Source organism: Lemur catta, chromosome X (genome assembly GCF_020740605.2).
Source record: "Lemur catta isolate mLemCat1 chromosome X, mLemCat1.pri, whole genome shotgun sequence".
Lineage (NCBI taxonomy): Eukaryota > Metazoa > Chordata > Mammalia > Primates > Lemuridae > Lemur > Lemur catta.
The window spans coordinates 6,583,456-6,597,638 of NC_059155.1; the positions used below are offsets into that span (position 1 = coordinate 6,583,456).

Here is a 14,183-nt window from a genome sequence, read left to right on the forward strand (position 1 = left end):
ACACAGGGAATGGCTGCTGAACTGGCCTCAGCCCGTGCCTTCAAATGCTCTCATTAGTCCTTTTCTGACTCCAGAAATATTCACATGATGCCCCCATTCAGCCCTGCTTTAAAACCTTGAGTGTTTGACACTTAAGGCCCTCCCTGAATGAAACCGGCCCCTACTGCTCGCTCTACCCTTAGCTCCATTGTTCCCCTTTAGAGACCCAAAAGCCAGTTATCCCGCAGAAGGTGAGGACCTAACCGCTAACCGCTTGGGGGCGGAGGGAGCGGCCGAGAGGCCACGGGCCCGACAGGGACGCAGGGAACGGAGGACAGAGGGCGGGCCGGGTCCACGCAGGGGAGGAAGGAAGACGCAACTGGGCGCCGCAGGAGCCCCAACTCCCTCCCTTCCACCGGGGCTAGGGCGCGGCCGAGCCAGTGCGCATGCCCGCGCTCCCAGCCGCGCAAAGCCCGGCCCGCCGCAAGCCTGCGAACCGGGAGTGACGCCAGGCGCCGAGGGCGGGCAGAGGTTCCGCCTCCGACCCATAAAAAGGAAGCTCTCGACTTGAGCTAATCAGAACACAGCCTCGCCCCAGCTAGGGAGCCGGAGAGCAGCGCGCGTGCGCAGGCGCGTCTTTCGGGACCGGCCCCCGCCCTCCCGCGCTCTAGTCACTGCTAAGCCGGCTGCCGGCTGTCTTAATTACGTGCCAGGCGCCAGTCAAAGGGAGAACGGAGGTACAGGCTGGGATGGCGAATTGTTCAACCTAGAGGGAGAGCAGTGTGCCACGTACAGTAGCAGGGACATAAAGTATAGTGTCAGGTCAGGAGTGCAGAACCCGCCCAGGGGCCAGAAGCAGCAAATAGTGGCATTGCAGCCAGAGGGAAGGACAGGGAGGAAAGGCGCAGGAGCAAGGGTTAGGTTAGAGTGAGGCCACGGAAAACAGGATTTATATTCTGCTTGAAACTGTAATGGTGGATACATGACTTTATGCATTTGTCAAACCCCACAGAAACGGTACAACGCAGAGGGAACCCTAAACTGGGGACTATAGTTGACGGTAATGTATCGGTATTGGCTCATCAATAGTTAACAAATACGCCACCTAATACAAGATGTTAATAACACGGGAAACTGAGCAGAGAAGGGGTGGGTGGAACTCTGTACTGTCTGAATAATTCTGTAAATCTAGAACTACTAAAAATAAAGTCTTAATTATTTTCAAATGCGGCCTCAGGTTAGGGAATACATTCAAGAGGTATTATGGAGGCTGAACACAGAGCACTTGCTGACCATTTGGGTGGCAGGGGAGGGAGGAATCAAGGATAGTTGACAGGGCTTGAGCAATTGGGTAGATGGTTGGGCCATTACCCAGGTAGGACATCTGTAGGTAAGCCCAGTGAGCAGCTGGACTCCACATCTGGAGCCCAGGAGGTATAAACTGGAGCTGTTGTAGCTGAAAGCAGATAGGAGTAGGGAGAGAAAGGGGCTGAAGGTGGGACACTCAAGGACCAGGCAGAGGCAGTGAAGGCCACCAGGAATGGGAAAACCACCTTTGACATTTGAAGCTGACTAGCCCAGTCTTGCCCCTCAAAACACATTCAGCGTGGGAGAGCTAGAAGGGCCCCGAGGGATCATGTAGCTCAGCCCTGGGACGTTAAGAAGGATGTGAAAGCCTATGGAGACAGTGGCAGAGCAGGGCTCCAAAGGCAGAGGTCTGCCCAGAAGCCCAGGGTCTCCTTCACCAGGCCCAACACTGCTGAAAGCCATCAGACTTGGGAGTCCCACCTCCAAAGCGCAAAGCTCTTCCCTTCTACTTGGGCTCAGCAGGATGCTCTGGAGAGAAGCACCCCCGCCCCGAATGTGCACACACACACAAACTCCCCAGGGCCACGGGGTGAAATTTATTGTGAAAGCTCATGGGGTGAGGATGGGATGCAGTAGGCTCTAGGAGGCTGAGTCAGAGGCTTCCGAGCTGTCCTTGACGTCTGTGCTCTCTGTGGTCTCGCTGACCTCGCTGAGGTCCTTGCTGTCCCCACCACTATCCTCAGCAGCCAGGCCCTTCTCCTCACGACAGGCCTCTCCAGAGCTCGGAAGTGCATTGCCTTTGCTGTCCACCTTGTTCTCGATGGCACCCAGCACCACGTGCCTGCCCTTCTCCTTCAGCTCCAGGTGCCGCCTCAGCTGCCGCCAAGAGCCCAGGGAGAAGCAGGAGCAAAGAAACAAGGCCTAAGTCTCCAGACATGGGGTAGGAGGTGGCAGCAGCAAGGGGAGCCTGGCCCTGTCACTTGCTGGGGGGAGGGACGTAATGAGAGGCAGCAGGGCCAGGGCAGGAAACCCAGGACTGAGTGGAGAGACTAGGCCTGAGTCCTGGCTCTGCTCTCTCTGGGCCTGTTTCTATACCTTTAATATGAGGACGATCATACCTCTCTCATGTGGGCTGCTGTGAAGCCCCCAAGACAGAACCATGCCCCTTGAACAGCCCTGTCCCCCAAGGAGCCTTGGGCAGGACCCTGGCATGCTCTGCAGCCCAGTTTTGTCTTACCTGAGCAGGCAGGCCATGGCTGCCCCACTTCCCTATAAAGCCTCCTCCCTGCCTCTCATATCATGCCCACAGGCTGCTTCTTCAGACAACAGAATCCTGGGTGGATGGCCTCCTCTGAAGCACAGCCTAGGCCCACCTCCCCATGTGACAGCTTAGGAAACTGAGATGAAGGGGGGCCACAACTCCTGGCAATGTAGCCACAAGGGCTGGCACCCAAAGTCAGTCTCACCTCCAGCTAGCGTGGGCCTCCTCCTGTCTCAGGGCTCCCAAGTGCCACCATCTGCCCCCCAGCACGGCCTCCCCGACCTGCCTTGCTTTTCTTCGCGGTGGGGACTGCCACCCTGGCCCAGCTGACTCTTACCTCATCAGCCATCTGGGTGAGATCCCGCTTCATGGCATACGCATCTTCCCCGTCTGCATAGTATTTGGGCTCCACTTCGCTGATCCTGGGGGCAGAGGGTAGAGAGCCAAGGAAGACCCAAACCTGGTGGCAGATTTTCCTCAGCCTCCTAGTATCTGATGCTAATGGAGCAAGGCATCATGTCTTCTCCCTGATGGCCCTTCCTCCTGGATGTGCTTTCTCCTGTCTTCTGCTCTTACTTGAGGTTTCTAGGTGCCTGGTCCCTTGGAGTCCTGCTCTTCAGCATCTGCTCATGCCCTGGGCCCACATCTCTCTCTTCCAGACTTTCACTAAAAAGCGCTCCTCACCACACCGCACTTCACCAGCCTCAGCCAGCACCCAGCCATCACGCCTCCCAAAGCAGACGCACCAAACCTCCTCCCCATCACAACATGCATTGAGCGTATTTTAGCAGGTAGGTGCCGTTTCCATGCCAGCTTTTCAATCAACAGCCTGGGGTCCATGGCCTCCTCCCCGTCTCCACCACCCCCAACCCTCTGACTGGAAGGCTGCTCAGCCCTTCTCAGCCACCTTGATGGGCTAGACATGGGACCAGCCCCAGCCCATTAGGAAAATCTAGATCTACTTACTGAAAGTTGAGGGTGTTGGAATAGAGGTGCAGGGCGGCCCGGTTACTGCAGGAGAATAAGGCACTGCTGAGCTGCACAGACTTGGCCGGGCAGGGACAGCATGTCCAGGTCCTGCCCCTCCTCCTGGTCCCCTCTTCCCAGATCGTCTCCAAAAGCCCAGGTACCCCAGGACCCCTGCCAAGACAGTAGCTCTTCCTCCCCCTCCCCTCCACCAATTCTCCCTCCCCTCTGTCCGACTTCCACCTCTTCCTGACATGCAAGGAGACGTATTTGGCATTGAAGTTCTCTATCATGGCTCGGGACGCCTGGTCCATCAGCTTCTGAGCCAGGCCGAGGCGCCGGTGGGAACGCTTCACAGCCTGGTAGGGGAAGAGTGGGCAGAGGGTGGGACCCTGAAGGCTGCCCCAACTAACCCTCACTTCCACCCCTGCCAGAGCCTGGGTGGGCCCTATGTACCAGTGAGGTGATATGTCCGTGGGGCACATCATCTGGGTCCTCTTCCCTAGAGGAGAAAGGAGAGAGGCTAGAAAGGAACCTGGTGCAGATGCAGCCACACTCCTCCCCCAGCACGTATGTAGAGCAAGCACACAAACTCCCGTAGGCTGGCCCTATAGCCGCCCCCAAGACTGGGGTTGGGGGAGAGATGTGAACCTCTCAGATCAGAGCAGCTGATGCTGCCACCTTCTGCTCCCTCAGAACCCCACACACGCCAGGCGCACTGGCGCACACCTGTAGTCCCAGCTACTCAGGAGGCTGAGGCAGGAGGATCACTTGAGCCCATTAATTCAAGGCTGTAGTGTGCCATGATCGGGCCTGTGAAGAGCCACTGTGTTCCAGCCTAGGCAACACAGTGAGACTCTGTCCCTAAAAAAAAATCCACATGTAGCATCTACCAGATATATGCAGTGTTGAGAGAATATTGTTCTGTGATAAAAAGAAATGAGCTGTCGGCCGGGCACTATGGCTCACACCTGTAATTGCAGCACTTTGGGAGGACGAGGTGGGAGGATCACTTAAGGCTGAGAGTTCAAGACCAGCTTGAGCAACACAGCGAGACCCCACTGCTACAAAAAATAAAAAATTAGCCAGGCATGGCAGGGCACAACTGTAGTCCCAGCTACTCGCGAGGCTGAGGTAGCGGGATCGCTTGAGCCCAGGAGTTCAGGGATGCAGTGAGCTGTGATCACACCACTGCACTCTAGCCTGAGCAACAGAGTAAGACCGTATCTCCAAAAAAGAAAAGAGAGAGAGAGAAAAATGAGTTATCGAGCCACAAAAAGACAAGGACCAACCTTAAATGAATAAGTTAAAAAATCCTGTCTGAAAAGGTTACACATACTCTATAATTCCAACTATGTGACATTCTGAAAAAGGCAAAAGTATGGAGACAGTAAAGGAACAGGGGCTGCCAGAGGTTGGAGGGAGGGAGGGATGAATGGGTGGATAATATAAAGGTGAACACACGTCATTCGTCCAAACCCATAGAACACACCACACAGTGAGAATGATGGTAATGTAAACTATAAGTTTAGTTACTAATAATATATTGGTTTGTCACTTGTAACAAATCTAGCATACAAAGGCAACACATTAATAGAGGAAACTGGGGAGAGGGGACCGTGAGAGGCTATACAGGAACTTTCTGTCTTTTCTGCTCAATTCTTCTGTAAACTTTAAACTGTACTAATAAAAAGACTATGAGGCCACAGCAGCATCCACCAGACATGTGCGGCATTGCCCCAGCCCCCAAGCGCTGGGCTTCCCTCCTCCTTGGTGACTCACATTTTGGCCAGGACGTACCCCACAATCTTCCCATTCTCATCCTCAGCAATGTAGGAGAGCTGGTGGCGGAGAGGAAAAGGGAGTCAGAAAACAACTTCATGGCAGAGCTGGAGGAGCCCTTGGAGGACACCTGGTCCCAACGCCTGCCTCTTGCTGTGTTCAAGAGAGACAGAAGCTGGTCAAGTGATGAGTTCTGTGATGCCTCATGATCTCCAGGCTAAGTGACTGAGTTTCCCCCCCACCACATTGTGCCCGGTTCTTGACCTGGAAGAAGACAGACACAAGGTGGGAATCCTGTCCCTCTTCTACACTCCCTCCAGGCACCTCCTTTTCATTTGCCCCTGCCCCCATGTCAGCTGGAAAACACAGTGGTCATGCAACTGTGCAGCGTCCTCGGCTCTTGTGGCCTCGCCCACTACTCCCTGGACAACCCAACTTGGATTTTCCTGGCCTGGTTTCCCTCACCCTCAAATTCAAAAGCTGCCCACCTGGGGCCAGGAGAGGCCATGGTAGAAGTAGTATTTCATCTGGTAGTTCTCAGGCAGGCAGAGGAGGTTGCAGTGCTGCATGTTCATCAGGTCCTCTGGCTGCAGGGGAGTAGGGCAGTGGAATGCGGTCAGTCCAGGGCCGGTGACTAAGTAGGCCTCAGTCGGGTGAGAGCCCTGCTCCCTGTCTACTCAGTTCCTCCCCAGGGACTGGGCAGGCGCTGTGAATATCTGAGTGTGCCCAGGCTTGGCGCACAGCCGCTGTGCAAAACTTGTCTGTTCCAGGAATAAGAGTGGGCGCCGGGAGCTCCCGGAGACCACCAGACCGGCCCCGACATCCCGCAAACAGGAGGCGTTCGCGGCCCAGACCCTGCGCCCCGGCTCCGCCGGCCTCCTCTTCGAGTTGGTCCAGCCCCACGGGTACGGAGGCCGCAGGCACGCAGGGTCGCCGGGCCGGGCTCGGCCGGGGCCCTCGGGAGCATGCGCACGCAGCCACCCGTCCCGGCGCCCACGCGGCGCGGACAGCCTCCCACCCCGGACCCTCACCCTCGCATTGCGGATGTTCATAACGGCGGCGGGTCGCGGGTCCCAGAGAGTCGTGAACGCGCAGTCAGCTGCCCCCGCGCTCCGAAGCGATGCCGGGGCGGCCGGGGCCGAGGCTGGGGCTGGGGCCGGGGCCGGGGCCGGGCTCGCGGGGGCGGCGGCGGAAGGGGAGGTGCGCGCCGGGCTGGACACCGGCCGGAAGTGCGCGGCCGCGGGCCCGCCCTCCTGGCCGTTCGGCCAATGCGCGGGGAGGCCCGGCGCTCGGGGCGGGCCCGCCGGGGCGGGCGCTGGCCCTGCAAGCCGGGGCCTGCCCGGTCGCCCGGTGAGGCGCGGCGGCCGCCCCTCCCGCGAGCCCACAGACACGCGTACACAGGCAGGTGGAGCAGGCCTAGCTTTATTCTGCGCCTCGGCGGGCGGGGACGGGGGCGGGCGCCGGGGCGGGGCGGTTCAGCAGGGCGCCCAGCATCTCCTCACACATGGCTAGGCACCGTGGCACGTGGAAGCAGCCTGCGGGGAGAGGCGGGCGGGCGGTTGGGAGGACCGGGGCAGTGGAGTGTCATGAGCCCCTGTGGCCCTGCCCTGTACCCCACTCACCTTTGAAAGGACCCCCCTTGATGGTGAGGGCAACCTTTCCCTCTCGATTCAGGTAGCCAAACCATTCCCCGTACTCGGGATCCCGAAACTGTAATAACAATGTGACAGTGACAGCGCCTGCAGGATCCGCTCAGAAGCCACGGCCTGGGTAAGGTGTGCTCTCTGTCCCCACGTCACCGCTACCGGGGGTCAGAGCCTGGACTGACCCTAGGTAACACTGCTCCAAAACCAGTGCTCTTAACCGTGACACCATGTCCTGAACAAGATGAAAGCAGGGGATGAGAGGCACCGAATAGTCTGCAGCTGCATAACCGACTGGGGAAGGGGCTGCGGCCTGTGACATGAAACAGTACCAGATGAAATCGAAGAACGCTGCTCTAGGATGATACAAATGTTCTACATCTTGATTGTGGTGGTGCTTACATACTGTATACATTGTCATAACTCACTGAAATGAACCTGTCAAATGTATCCATTTTAGGGTATGTAAATTGTACTTCAATACAATTGATTTAAAGGGGCCGGGTGCGGTGGCTCAGGCCGGCAATCCTAGCACTCTGGGAGGCCGAGGAGGGCGTATCGTTTGAGCGCAGGAGTTCGACTCTGTCTCTGCTAAAAATAGAAAAAAATTAACTGTCGAAAAAAATGTACATAAATAAATAAAAAATAAGAAAAAGACGGAAAAAATCAATTGATTTAAAGGAACAAAGAACCCTGATGGACAACATAAGCTGCCATGAAACTTTCTAACAAGTGACTCCCCTGGAGCTCCTGTTCCTTGCTTGACAGGCCTGTCTTCCAGTAGATGAGATTGTGCACATCTGGAACCAAGACTTGACTGCTATCTTCACTCACCGTGGGTCTTGAACACATCTTGTCCTCCCTCTGCCCCTGCCCAGTGCCCAACTGCTTCTGATGGAGGGAACAGCAGTTCAGTTGACCCATTCCACACTCCTTCCCTCTGTCCTGCTCGCATCCCATCAGGCACTTGTCCTGGGAAGGCTTGTCAGTTGAGCCCCTTCTCAGAAGGACCATAGAAGAAGTCAATTACAATGAACTCCACTATCTGTCTCTAAATTATGGCCTATAAGAATTTGCATTCTTCTTTGTAGTGCGTTCATTATATCTTTTTTTTTTTTTTGAGACAGAGTCTCACTCTGTTGCCCGGGCTAGAGTGCCATGGCGTCAGCCTAGCTCACAGCAACCTCAAACTCCTGGGCTCAAGCGATCCTATTGCCTCAGCCTCCCGAGTAGCTGGGACTACAGGCATGCGCCACCATGCCCGGCTAATTTTTTCTATATATTTTTAGTTGTCCAGCTAATGTCTTTCTATTTTTAGTAGAGACAGGGTCTCATTCTTGCTCAGGCTGGTCTCGAACTCCTGAGCTCAAACGATCCTCCCACCTCGGCCTCCCAGAGTGCTAGGATTACGGGCGTGAGCCACCGCGCCCGGCTCATCGTATCTTTTGAGTTACATTGTTTAAGTCTTTACATTTTGACTGCCTGATCTGACACAGGAAGATAATGAAGAATTTTTAAATTTCCCACATTAATTGACTTTCTTTCCAGTTTTTCCTTGGATGTCTGGATTTTTGCTTTCTCTATTCTGTTATTTTGGTTAGTGCATGATTTACTTGTTGATTATAACTTTTGGAATTGTTTAATGTTATCTCTACCTTGCTACAATGTATTCCTTCAGTATCATTTTATAGAGTTAAAACTGGTGACTCTTGATGAATACTTTCAATATTAAGATACACCTGCAGGCCTGATGACTCCTGTGGTTTGGAAGTAGTGATGAGCACGTCATATAAACACATCCATTCATAATGGAAGCAAATGCTAGATTTCCGTTAGAGGTTAGTGCAAATAAAGGTGTCATTTTCCACCAGGTTTTGCAGCCCACGGACCTTAGAATAAGCTGCCCTGCTATACAGTCCTTCCGGCGCCTGTGCTTACCGAGGGAATGAGTCAGAGTTGTGGCTTCAGAAACACATCCCAAGTCTTCCTTCATTTACCACCCAGGCCTTGTCACCACTGGGTGCCCTGCCCTGGCAACAGTCAGTACAGCTTATCACTGCGTTCCTAACGCTTGGGCCTCTGGGGGGGCCCCTGGCTCTGTTTCCTTCCTACCTCACAACTGCTTCTTGCCGCCTCTGCTGGGCCTCCTATTTCCTCTTCTCCTTCTGTATGCAACAGTGAACTTCGCCTCACAGCTCTTGGTGTCATCTCTATTCTTTTTTTTTTTTTTGAGATAGGGTCTCGCTTTTGCCCAGGCTAGGCTTATATTTGAGATCCTCCCACCTCAGTCTCCCAAGCTATATTCGTATGACAGTTAAACATTTGTGCCCAGCTGAACTCTCCCTCTGAACTCAGAAATCCCACTGTTGCCCAACCAGACTCTGACCCCTCTGCCCCCCATCTCCCACCCCTGGCCAGACCTCACTGGCTGGTGACAATGAACCCCTCCTCCACTCTCCCAGCTTCTGCCCTGTTTCCCACCACCTCCCCAGGACCCAGGCAACCCCTGCCCCTTTCCCCCTATCCCCTCCCACCTGCCCTCCTCTTCCCAAGGCTGGGAGGCCTGCTTACTGGGCTCCAGCAGGTCAGGCGGTTGCCCCCTCCCCCGCTGGACACACCCCTCCCTACTCTGTGGATTGACTCAGGCCCTTGCTCGGTGCCCCAAGGGAAAGAGCGCCCAGTCCCTCCCCTGCTTTCTATCTTCCAGAGCTCTGGCTGCCACCACGTTTGCTTGTTTACTTGTTTATACTCTCCCCCCACCAAAATGATGGCTCTAGAAGGACAGGGGCTTCTCTGCTGACTGAGCAAAGGGCGCTGAAGCTCCAGAACCGCTCCAACCAGCTGAGGGACTGTGCCCAGTGAGGCAGGCTGGGGGGCAGGGGGAAGAGGCTCCCCCTACATGCCGCCCAGTGCCTGAGCCTCTAGAGGGGACAAGGAGGCAGCACTCACCTGGCGGAAGGTGTACTCAGCCACCTGGTAGAACAGATGTAGCAACACAGGGTCCCCACTGTCACTGTAGCCCATGAGGAAGGCGATCATGGCTTCGCTGTGCGGCCACCAGAGCTTCATGGCCCACTCCAGCTGAGAGCAGAGCAGAGGCAGCATCTGAGAACCCTGGGTTCCCCCTCCTGCCCTGACAGTCCTCTCAGCAGGACACTCACCCCCCATCTTTCCAGACCTGGCTCGGTCTCCATCTAGCTCAAGCACTTGGAGCTTAAATCATGGGACATCTCTGCGGGGCCTAAAGGGCGCCTCAGAACGAGATGAGCTTCCTGACCTGGATGCACCCCAAGTACCCCTTCTAAAAGGACAAGGGTGGGGTGGGCTCCCTTTTAGCCTGTTTTGTTAGTTAATCTGTCTTTAAGCCCCTTAAAACTCCTGCCCATGGGGCGGGACAGCCACCATCTGCAGATCTCTGGCAGGATCAAGGCACAATCAGGCCGGGCGCGGTGGCTCACGCCTGTAATCCTAGCACTCTGGGAGGCCGAGGCAGGCGGATCGCTCAAGGTCAGGAGTTCGAGACCAGCCTGAGCAAGAGCGAGACCCTGTCTCTACTAAAAGTAGAAAGAAATGATCTGGACAGCTAAAAATATATATAGAAAAAATTAGCCAGGCATGGTGGCATGTGCCTATAGTCCCAGCTACTCAGGAGGCTGAGGCAGTAGGATCGCCTGAGCCCAGGAGTTTGAGGCTGCTGTGAGCTAGGCTGACACCACGGCACTCTAGCCTGGGCAACAGACTGAGACTCTGTCTCAAAAAAAAAAAAAAAAAGGCACAATCAGAGGCAACGTAGCATAAGGGAACAATTCCACTCCTGGCTGCCAATGCACTAGAATCACCTGGAGAAACTTTCAAAGACACCAGGGCCCCAGACAAAGGGGACAAATGTTAGAGTATCAGCATTTGCACAAGCTCCCTAATGGCTTCCATGTGACATGGGTTGGGATCCAGTAGCACAGAAGTCAAAATCTGGCATCTAAGATCAAATGTAGCCCTGGGTCCCCTCTATAAGATAAGGATGATGACAGAACCCATCTCCCAGGACAGAAAGCCCTAGAACAGGGCTAGGAACACATGGCCCTGGGCACTGTCCCACCTGGGTGGGGCAGAGGTCATCGGCATCCTGGAAGTAGAAGAGGCCTCCATGCTCAGGGTCCCATCCAGAGCGGAAGGGCAACAACAGGAACTTGTCAATAATGTGGGCTCGAAGTTCGGGGTCACCTTTCCGGATGGAGTGACGGAGCAGGAACCAGCCAGCTTCTAGAGCGTGACCTGACCAGGGGTTTGGGTAAGGCAGGAACCAGATTCTCCCCCCGGTGCCGGGGATAGTGGAGGGGGTGAGGGCATGGGGGAACTCAAGCCTTGGTGCCTCCCTGCCTCCCTCCCCAGCAGTGAACCTCTCCACCTGGGAAGCCCAAAAGCTCCCCAGCTCATGCACCCGCCACCACCGACGACCAAGGCACTCCCCACATCTGAAGCCCAGAACCCAAAGCCCAGTGCTCCCCTCCTCCTGGGCAGCCCCCAGCCCACCCTGCCCCTCACCTGGGTTCTGGTGTCTCCCGAGGCAACCAGAAAGTTCCTTGCCATCCTCTGACACATTCTCCAGCACAGCTTGGCCATCCCTCTGCCAGGCAAGGAGCAGAAGGTAATTCTGCCTTGAGCCCACCCACCCAGCCACCTAACTGGAAAGACCCAGCCTCAGAAATCCCCCCTCCCTCCCTCCCACCCAAGCCTCTGGACCCACTGGCTTGGGCTAGCTTGGCTCAGAGGGGCACTGGAGGATGAGCAGTTCACTGCCATGGGTCTAGGAGGCTCTAACTCTTGCACCAGGCCTGGGCCTCTCCAGGGGGGATGGTGAAACATTGAATGGGGGCAGACAAGGCATGCTTGGCTGCCCACAGAGGCCTGGGAGGGGCCTGGGTCTGGCCGGGTCTCCCGCCCTCAGCCCCATGGGCTCTCTCTGCCATGGGCTCCCTGGGCCCCCCCACCTTCCCAAGGGGCCTGGGCCGCAGCTCACCCAGGCCGAGCCTCCCCGCGGCTCCGGGTCTGTAAGGCTGGAGGGTGGGTGTGGGCGGAGGAGGCGCCGGGGGAGCGGGGGGAGGGGCAGTGGGGGGCACCCCCACCTGCACGTGCTGCAGGATCCGCAGGGCGCACCAGTCCCCCAGCTCGGCGTATCTGCCCGCCAGCTCCGCGTCCGCCTCCCCGAGCTGCTCCACCAGGTTGAGCAGCATCATGGGCACCGCCATGGGCTCCGCGGCCGGGGCCCCTGCCAGCTGGGGCCGGCCCAGCCCCGACGGGTCGTCACGCACCCAGTGGACAATCTGATCCATCATCTCCACCGCTTCAGTCTAGGGGGTGGGGGCAGGAGACGGGGACAGGCTGAGGCTGTATCCAGTCCCATCTGTGTCATCCCCCAGGTACCTGCAGGGTCCCGTGGACAGGGCCTTGGGATGGGAGAGCCGATTCCTCTCACGAGCTCCAAGGACACCTTGACAGGGCCCACTGTGGCCATGGGCCTGGCCCTGGAGTCAGGTGCTGGGGGCCAGGTAGACGGGCACCACCCTGCCTCAGGGGACCCCAGTCTGGGGGTGCAGACCACTGCCAGGCTGTGGGGTCAGGGTCTGGCAGCACAGGGAGCCCCAGGGAGGACGGAGAGGCCCCCTCCCAGTTGAAGGCAGGGCATGGATAGAGCCCTCTCTGCCCAGGACCCCTGTGGAGGTATGGGGGTGTTCACAGGTGAAGGAGCCGTGGGCAGGAGGGCAGAAACCGTAGACGCGTGATGACAGTACAGCACAATAAAGGGGGGTGTTGCTCGAAGCCCCTATGGGGGCCAGGGGAGGGGACTTGCACACTGAGTGGAACTACATCAAACAACCATGGCAGAGTACCAGGGTGGGATCTTCAGGGCTCATCCTTAGACCCAGCAGTCACCTAGGGAAACCTCCTCTCACGCACCTGGTAACGCACTTCCCCTGTCACCCTCCACAGCTCATTCATGGCCATGGTGTAGAAGCACTCGCTGAAGATGGTCCGCTGCACCTTGACTGGGCGGCCATCCCGAGTTAGCACAAAGGCACACTTCTTGCCAGGAGGTGCCACCCGGGCATAGCGCAGCAAGAATTCGCCACCTGGTGGTTGGTAAGTTGGCACGCTAAGACTAAAGTGAGGGCTCCGTTTGCACACACACCGCCTTGGCGCCTCCCCAGGCCCTTGGCTGCTCCTAACCCCCCCCCATGGAACTAGCACACACGCCCCACTGAGTAAATTGGGAAGATGGGGGGCAGGAAGGGGTACCTGCTTTTGCTGCGTCCAGGAGCTCAGAGTGGTGGAAGCGCTCGAATTTGCGGTACAGGCGACAATACATCCATACCTGTGGGGGAACATGGCTTCAGGGGCAGTGGCTAACGAGGGCGAGTCCTAGATGTCTCTATTGTTGGGAAGAAGAGTGTTGGGATGATGGGCCGGTGTGCGTGTGGACCGAGGCAGGACTTCCACCCCTGGGAGAGGCTCAGCTGCACCAAGTGATCCCCTACCTGCCTCCCCTGCAGCCAGACATATTTGAGGTCGTCATACACCCGCCCATCGCGGCCAAGGCACGTGAAGAAGCCCCTGTGGGACGTGCAGGATTAGCAGGGGGAAGGGCCCTGAACCGCCACAAGCCCCTTGCCCGCTGGAGCCAGCAGATCAGTGAGTTGCCAGTGAGTGAGGTGGGGGCTGGGAAGGGGCAAAGAGCCCGCAAGGGCCGGCGCACCCGTGCTCCTGGTCATGGGAGTGCTCCGTCCAGAAAGCCAGCACGCGGTCCAGCTCCTGCCCCACACGCTGCTTCCAGGCCTGCAGAGTCTCCCGCTCCTCCTCCATGTCCTAGGGGGACCCGGGCTTGGAGGCGCAGTTTCCTGAGCGGGGCCAAGCGGGTCCCAGGGCTGCCAGACCCGTTCCCCCAGAGGCCTCCAGCCCCGGGCCCCAACCCTCGGGGATCCCCCCACCTCTGCGGGGGCTTCTGACCTCACCATCCCCCGGGACCCTCCAAAACAGCACTCCCCCCACCGGCCCCAACACTAGCCTGTTGCACTTGGAGACCCCCGCTCATCCCTCCCTCTCCTCCAGGAAGCCAGACTGAGCTAGTCGCGGTCTCGTGACTGCCACTCAGCTGACCGAGCTGCGCCCCACCCACCCCCTCCTCTTCAGGATTCCGCAAGGCCTGGGGGCGGGGCCCGCGGCGGGGGCGGGGCTTGGTGGATCCGCCC

At 57.3% G+C, this 14,183-nt stretch overlaps 2 protein-coding genes across 4 annotated transcripts; both read right to left on the reverse strand.

Annotated features, from left to right (window-relative positions):
- Positions 1-1,862: 1,862 nt before the first annotated feature.
- Positions 1,863-6,602, reverse strand: NAA10 (N-alpha-acetyltransferase 10, NatA catalytic subunit). Of its 2 annotated transcripts, XM_045538215.1 has the most exons (8): positions 6,328-6,602; positions 5,785-5,883; positions 5,297-5,355; positions 3,971-4,016; positions 3,758-3,873; positions 3,515-3,559; positions 2,886-2,970; positions 1,863-2,163 (listed from the first exon to the last, which is right to left on the reverse strand). In XM_045538215.1, the coding sequence occupies exons 1-8, from the start codon at positions 6,346-6,348 to the stop codon at positions 1,927-1,929; spliced, it is 708 nt and encodes a 235-aa protein (XP_045394171.1). In that variant the 5' UTR covers positions 6,349-6,602; the 3' UTR covers positions 1,863-1,926. The 2 variants fall into 2 exon arrangements, with proteins under 2 accessions (XP_045394171.1, XP_045394170.1); XM_045538214.1 differs by having other exon boundaries at positions 3,515-3,873; positions 6,328-6,591.
- Positions 6,603-6,702: 100 nt separating this feature from the next.
- On the reverse strand, positions 6,703-14,091 carry LOC123628471 (renin binding protein). 2 transcript variants are annotated; one of them, XM_045538211.1, is made up of 11 exons: positions 14,000-14,091; positions 13,691-13,800; positions 13,473-13,548; positions 13,234-13,309; positions 12,895-13,067; positions 12,063-12,287; positions 11,482-11,563; positions 11,036-11,211; positions 9,889-10,020; positions 6,919-7,006; positions 6,703-6,831 (listed from the first exon to the last, which is right to left on the reverse strand). In XM_045538211.1, the coding sequence occupies exons 1-11, from the start codon at positions 14,024-14,026 to the stop codon at positions 6,719-6,721; spliced, it is 1,278 nt and encodes a 425-aa protein (XP_045394167.1). In that variant the 5' UTR covers positions 14,027-14,091; the 3' UTR covers positions 6,703-6,718. The 2 variants fall into 2 exon arrangements, with proteins under 2 accessions (XP_045394167.1, XP_045394168.1); XM_045538212.1 differs by lacking the exons at positions 13,473-13,548; positions 14,000-14,091 and having other exon boundaries at positions 13,691-13,776.
- Between the last annotated feature and the right edge of the window lie 92 nt (positions 14,092-14,183).

Excerpts from the sequence above, each read along its gene's own strand:
- NAA10 (XM_045538214.1), bottom strand. The coding sequence starts at position 6,348 with ATGAACATCCGCAATGCGAGG. Across the intron at positions 5,356-5,784 it reads ATGGCCTCTCCTGGCCCCAG|CTCTCCTACATTGCTGAGGA; the intron begins GTGGGCAGCTTT and ends CTCCGCCACCAG. Across the intron at positions 4,017-5,296 it reads GGGTACGTCCTGGCCAAAAT|GGAAGAGGACCCAGATGATG; the intron begins GTGAGTCACCAA and ends TTTCTCCTCTAG.
- LOC123628471 (XM_045538211.1), bottom strand. The coding sequence starts at position 14,026 with ATGAGCGGGGGTCTCCAAGTGCAACAG. Across the intron at positions 13,801-13,999 it reads GGGGTCTCCAAGTGCAACAG|GACATGGAGGAGGAGCGGGA; the intron begins GCTAGTGTTGGG and ends GGGTCCCCCTAG. Across the intron at positions 11,212-11,481 it reads CGGGAGACACCAGAACCCAG|GTCACGCTCTAGAAGCTGGC; the intron begins GTGAGGGGCAGG and ends ACCCCTGGTCAG.